Source organism: Notolepis coatsorum (genome assembly GCF_963971535.1).
Source record: "Notolepis coatsorum genome assembly, chromosome: 7".
Classification (NCBI taxonomy): domain Eukaryota; kingdom Metazoa; phylum Chordata; class Actinopteri; order Aulopiformes; family Paralepididae; genus Notolepis; species Notolepis coatsorum.
In genome coordinates, this window is record NC_140171.1 from 133,818,166 (window position 1) to 133,825,305 (window position 7,140).

The window sequence follows — 7,140 nt, forward strand, 5'->3', positions numbered from 1 at the left end:
GTTTACAGGGTGAAGGTTCATGACGTCATGGCAATGCTGTGTTTACAGGGTGAAAAGTTCCTCATTCATGAGTTGCACTTCTGACAAAGTTCATTGAAGTTCAATTCCTTCAGGAATGAAGGTGATCCAGAACTAGTAGTTACTTTAACTGCATAGCATACGTATATGTCTTGACATTATGAGAAGCGACAATAAAGCTGACTTTGACTTTTGACTTTGAAGAGTACAAAGGCATAAGGCTACAAGAAAACAAATTAATCGCATGCCAATACCAGATTTATGGCTTGATTGATTGATTGAAAACTTTATTAACAGATTGCAGAATGGGTACAATACAGTACAGCTCAATACATACAATTGTTAAGGGGATGCAAACCAGAGAAAGACTTTCGTCTTGTTTACATCAGGGTCCCCGATTTTCAATTCATCAGGACATATATGACATACATGACATACAGATAGACAGTACTGCTACATCTATACATTTATGATGACATACCAGATTTGCAAATACAGTACTGTTTGTGATACAAAAAGAGTCCAGAAAAGGGAGTATATACATTTGACGTAAAAACTGTACATTGGAGGAGGTTGGGTGGGGTTGAGTGGGGGGGGGGGGGGGGGGGGGTTCGGTAGGGAGGGGTTGGGGGGGGAAACACTGTACAAACAAGCAAAACTGTACATTGGGATATTGACAACCATACTAGGTAATTTACATTGGATGGGGTTGGGGGGGGGGGAACACTGTACAAACAAGCAAAACTGTACATTGGAATATTGACAACCATACTAGGTAAATTACTGTACATTGGAGGGGGTTGCGTTAGGACATTTACAGGGGCCAGTTTCGAATTGCAGTCTCCCGTAGGTGTTCCTTGAGAGTGGTTTTGAAAGTGGGTAGTGATTCACATTCCTTTACAGCTTTGGGTAGGGCGTTCCACATTGATGTGGCATAATTGCGAAACGTGTTTAGTCCCTTGTTTGAGCCGAATCTGGGTTTAACATGATTTGTGGAGCTCCCTCTGGTGTTGTGATCGTGGTATTCACTGACCTTTGGGAAGTATTTTGACATGTACATGGGTACCTTGGTCGTGTAGTGTATCTTGTAGACCAGGCCCATTGCAAGTTGCTGTACTCTGTCGTCTACTCTAAGCCATCCTAGGTTGTCAAAGTGGGCAGGGGTGAGGTGGGTTCTAGGAGTAAGGTCAAGCAGTAGTCTGACCAGTTTGTTTTGAGATGTTTGTAATTTTGTTTTTAGCGCCTTTGAGGTGCTTTGGTACCATGAGGTGCAAGCATAGTCGTAGTACCCTTGAATGAGTGCTCCTGCCAGAGTCTTCAGGGTATTCCTGTTTACCAAAGAGGAGATCCAGTACAAGAATCGAGTTCGTTGATTGACTTTTTTATTACATTGGATGCCATTTTGTCACAGGAGAGATTAGCCTCTAGGATGGAACCCAGGTAGGTAATTTCATCTTTCCTTGTGACAATATTGTCACCCACTGTAACTGAGAAGCCGTCGGTCTTGCTGAGTTTGTTATTTGAACCGAAGAGAATGGACTCTGTTTTGCCCATGTGTAATGATAGTTTGTTATCAGCGAGCAATATGCAGATTCTGCCTAGTTCCGAGCTGAGGGTTTTTTCAACCTGTAACTTCTTCTTGTCAGAGACCAGCAGGGCTGAGTCGTCCGCAAACAGGAACAAGTTGCAGTCACAAGATGACGACATGTCATTTGCATAAATTAGGAACAGTAGCAGTCCTAGTATGCTTCCTTGTGGAACACCACAGCTCACTGTGAGGGGGGGGGGGATAGGGTACCGTTTACCTCCACCATCTGTATCCTCCCCTCAAGGTATGATTGCATCCAGCTCACTGATAGACTATCAAAACCAATTGCTTTTAGCTTGTCAATCAGAATGGAGTGATTGACAGTGTCGAAGGCCTTTTGTAGGTCCAGCATGACCATGCCGCAGTATTTGCCCACGTCCACCTCTTGAATTGAATTCTATAGATTAATGGTGAATTCATAGTTGGAATGGGAGTTAGTTGAATGATTTGTGGAATGCTGTGGAACACGAAACATAACTACACTGTCTTGCGTTCTGATTCTGTAGCAGATGGACAAAGGCTCTCTCACATGCCTGCAGTGCTCACTCAACAGGAGAATCAGGTAGGGGTTATATACACACACACACACACACACACACACACACACACACACACTATCTCTCTCTCTCACTCACTCACTCACTCACTCACTCACTCACTCACTCACTCACTCACTCACTCACTCACTCACTCACTCACTCACTCACTCACTCACTCACTCACTCACTCACTCACTCACTCACTCACTCACTCACTCACTCACACACAGAGACTCTCTTTCTCTCTCTCTCACTCACTCACTCACTCACTCACTCACTCACTCACTCACTCACACACAGAGACTCTCTTTCTCTCTCTCTCACTCAATCACTCACAGACACACACAGACACACACTACTGTATAGGCTATGCTTATACTGTACATCAATCATATGATCATATTAACAAACTAAACAATACTGTTTGTGTATGCTCTCTGTGTAACTGCTGTAAGTGTGTGGGGACAGTATCAGTGAATATGCTGCCTACCTTGTGTTCTGTGTCTGTTCAAACAGACACAGTGGCTGTCGCGACTCGCTACCTTAACCCTTTCACTACCACACTACAGAAGGTTAACCCTTTACTATCACACTACAGACGGCAGTGAAAGGGTTAACAGAACCAGACCTCAGGTCAGTGAGTTACAGTGCTGCTTGATAAAGTAATTAGGGATGATTTCTGATACTGACAAACGCACTTGATATAAAGCTAGTAAAGGCAGGTGGCCATGTGGAGCATGTCCCTGGGCGGAAAGATATTATAACAATAAAAAGAAAACGGCGTCATACTCATATAATTTACAAGTGCATGCACATGTAAATGGTAAATGGCTGCATTTATATAGTGATTTTATCCAAAGCACAAAGCAATTTGTTCCTTACATTTTACCCATTCACTCACACATTCTCACACCGACGGCGACCATGCAAGGTGCCAACCTGCGCATCAGGAGCAATTAGGGGTTAAGTGTCTTGCTCAAGGACACTTCGACACGATGCCCGGGAGGAGCTGGAATCAAACCGGGAACCTCCGGATTACCAGACGACTGCTCTACCTCCCGAGCCACTGTGCTTTTGCGTGTGGGCATGATATACTGTAAAAGGGACAGTGTACCAATGCTTTCTACAGTGGAAAGACCAGGTGGATTGGCTGCAAAAAAAGATCAGTCGTATCAAAAGTAATTGAGCCCGGTCTGATAATGGGATGTCAAGTGCTCAATCCCACCCCACCTGAAAGATGTCTTGCAGTAACATCGGCCCATCGATCAATTGTTTGTCTCTGGTGGATGTCTTCACATGCCAACTGTACTGGCTTGTTTTAATGAGCCTGTGTCCTGAACATTTAATTTGCTCAGTTTGGGCATGAGCTGGGTGAAAAAAACCAATAAGAAACTGTTTAACTGTATCCATGGAGGGACCTGGGGAGGGTTGAGGTGATGACGGCAATGATAGAGAACTATCTGTCTCCGCCATCAGGACTGGTGGGTTAAAGGAGTTCACCTGACATGATTCACATTGTTACTAAGATTTTTGAACTGGTAAGTATTCTCCCAGGGTGATTGATTATCATCAGGGGATGCCAGGAGTGTGTGAGGAGTGTGTGAGTTTTGAGACAAAGTATACTCCGGTGACTGCCAGAGATGCTGTAGATAGTTTTGAGCTCTTCACAAACTACCTGGTCTAAGTGTTTAGCAGGAAAGCGATATTATTTATGAAGAATACAGAATAATGGGGTAGTGTAGAGGTCTAAGCACTCACTATTCTTGGGTTTAAATAAATTGACATTGAGAACTGGGAATTCGCGGCAAACTCGTGTGCCCTGCTCATGGACGTATGGGACGTAGCGACTGTATTGCTGTCTACTCACGGACATATGGGCCGTCATGAAACACCTGTATTGCTGTCAACAGAATGACACATGCTGTGATGTGATCATCTAGTGTGTGGCTAGGCACACACCACCCACAGGACAAGATGGCTGCCTCTGTTCCGTGGAGGACAGGTCTGAGGCATCACGTCATCAGACTTGGTCTCACACACACACACACACACACGCACACTTTTAAATGCCAACAATCCATGAATTACAGCTGCCTTAGGCAATGAAGTAATATACTCTTCAGTACTGTATACTGTACTGTACTATATATACATATATGTTCACGCTCACAGACGGTGAAACCTGTCGAGCAGCACAACCTGCCAATGCTGCCATGCCCTCATCCCATCCCATCTGTAAGACCAGGACAGGGTGAAGAGACACTTGTCAAACACATCCAACGATTAGAGCTCTAGGGAATGCAACCTGCCCTGCTATGCCCTGCCCTGCCCTGCCCTCATCCCATCCCATCTGTCAGACCAGACCAGGACAGGGTGAAGACACTGTCAAACACATCCAACGATTAGAGCTATAGTGAATGCAAATCCAGCCATTAGAATGATTTCCATTTTAATTGCTTTTCATGAATTCTTTCCTCTCCTTTCTGGTCACGGCCATCCTCCACACCTCCACCTCTACATCAGCCTCATAAGTATTATCTCTCATTCCTCTCCCCTCTGGTCTCCCTCCACACCTCCACCTCTACATCAGCCTCATAGGTATAGCTCTCATCTGTTCCCAAGGGTAAGGCTCCATTATTGAATCATTATTGTTAAATTAATAAAAAATTATTCATGAGAAATGATTGTCATCCGATGATGACGAGGTAACTGAGTACAGGTGGTGGCCGAAAAGCAGTTCTCACAAAGAATGAGATGAAATATGACAATGTCCATGTCAAATTAGAAAAGATTTGACTGAAAAGTATTCACCAATTCTAAAATGTTAAATTTGTGTGTACCATAAATAGTCTATTCATGATCATAAAGGCTTTTAGATAAACCAAGCACTTTCACTCAAATCCCATAGTCTGGTTTTACAACTGGTGTAACTTTTTCTTGTATTTCATTTACATGTTTTAAATAACCCTGTGCCAAACAAGTCTCTGCCCCAGGCGGGGAAACAGGTTGACATGTCACTTGATTTAAGTGAAGCTTGAATGATGAATTGAATGATGATAATAGGACTGTTTCGCTAGACTTCTCAAGGTCCTGTATCTATAGGCTCGCTTTGGGATTAAGAAACTGGCTCATCAGATGTTGATGTATAGGTCCTTAAGTAGGTAGGTATCTACTGATTGTAGAGTATTGGCATCTATTTAAGGAAATTGTTAAACTTAGGGCGGCTAGGTGGCGCAGTGGGCAAGGCGCTCGCCACCAACGCAGGAGATGCTGGGTTTGAGGCCAGCTCTCAGCGTTGCTACCAGCTTGGCTGGTCGTTCATACTAATACAATTGGCAGTATTAGGGGGTGGGAAGCTGGTGGGTGGGAATCGGAGAAAAATTGAAAATGGGGAGAAAAAGTAGATAAAAATTTGTTTTTAAATGAAATCGTTAAACTTGATATTTTGATATTAAAAATATTTCTTTTGATGCCGTGGATAATCACTTGGATAATATAACTAACCACACAATCCATTATTCTGTCATCTTTAACAATCAAATTCACAGGATGTTTTGGTTCCCTTTCATAGAAAGAACCATAGACATAGAAGAAGACACAATACAGTCACATACAGACAAACATGTTTCAATATCTCCAGTGAAGCTGGTAGTCCCAGCTAAACTAGATCCGGCACACAACCACACACATTCTCAGAGAGGGGGGACAGCAGCGCACACAGGAAATATGACACACGTCTCTGCTTGGGTAGAAGGAGAGGAGAGGAGAGGAGGTGGGGGAGACATGACCGAGATACAGTAGCTCCACACACACACTTGAGGATAAACTCACTTGCTGATCTTGCCGGAGACCTTCAGCGTACCATCCTTGTCCTTTTTCTTAAACATCCTGAAGGTCAGTAGGGGGGGGGGTCGGTCTAGCCACGGTCCAGTGGAACTCTCCTTTCCGAGTCTGTGTGTCTTCCTCACTCTTCCTTCTGGCTCTCTCACTCTCTTTCACCCTATCTGGTCTCAACGACAGTCTTATGCCTCCTCCCTTTTTCCTCTTTAGAGTGTGTGTGTTGCTCACGTCAGCGCAGTGTTCAGTGAAGCTGCATGTCCCCGGCAGCCCCTCCCAGGTGTGCCGCCGCCCAGACAACAGCCACCTCGCTCGGCAGGACTGGACCGACCTGTTCCCTGTACTCCTCCTCTCCCTCTCTCCCTCCCTCCCTCTGTCCCGCTCACCCTTTTAATTTGGCCCCTGCCACTCAAGGGGAGCAGCATGATCATTACCCAGGGGTGTAAAGTACTTGAGTAATTGTACTTTGTTACAATACTTAAGTACTGTTTTGGGGAATTTGTACTTTACTCAAATATTATTAGGTTTGTATATTTGTTACTCAATTACATTTCAGAGGGAAAAAATGCAGACCTACAAAGTACAAATGTCACAGGTCCAACTATTTTAATTCTTATATTTGTTTCTCTGGCCGAACTAACATTAACGTTATTAATCCTGCGGCCGCACTTTATTTAAAAACAACCAATCAAATCCCCATCAATGGAAAATGAACCCGCCCATACCCATGCTGATTGGTCCTTGTGCAAGACTAGAAAGCAGGGAACTTTGATTAAACCCCTGTTATCAGAAGAATAGACGATCAGAATTTTTTTTTACTTTTACTTTTTAGTACTCAAGTACATTTAAAAGTAGAAACTTTTAAACTTTTACTCAAGTGTGTTTTTAGCCAGATACTCTGACTTTTACTTATTTATTTATTTATTTATTTAATTTAATGACCACCCAGCCAGGCTGGTGGAATTTAGTTTCAGTGCAGATTTCATAGCAGTTCCAACATAAAAACATAAAAACATAGAACATATAACATCACTTACAGCGTACATAAAAGAAAACACAATTACATAGGTACAGTTCAGAGTTTGTCCATGTCCATGTCAGCAGAGGTAAGGGGGGTTGCGGGGGGTACTACAGGGGGGGGGGGGGGTGCTACAGGGA

The 7,140-nt window shown here is 43.7% G+C and overlaps 1 protein-coding gene across 1 annotated transcript in view; it reads right to left on the minus strand.

The window, feature by feature from the left end:
- Window positions 1-6,210, minus strand: part of evpla (envoplakin a) — a 68,500-nt gene extending 62,290 nt beyond the window's left edge. The window contains exon 1 of the mRNA XM_084319373.1: window positions 5,977-6,210. Coding sequence (XP_084175499.1) covers window positions 5,977-6,032 — 56 coding nt within the window. The 5' untranslated portion in view covers window positions 6,033-6,210. The remainder of the gene's footprint in view (window positions 1-5,976) is intronic.
- Between the last annotated feature and the right edge of the window lie 930 nt (window positions 6,211-7,140).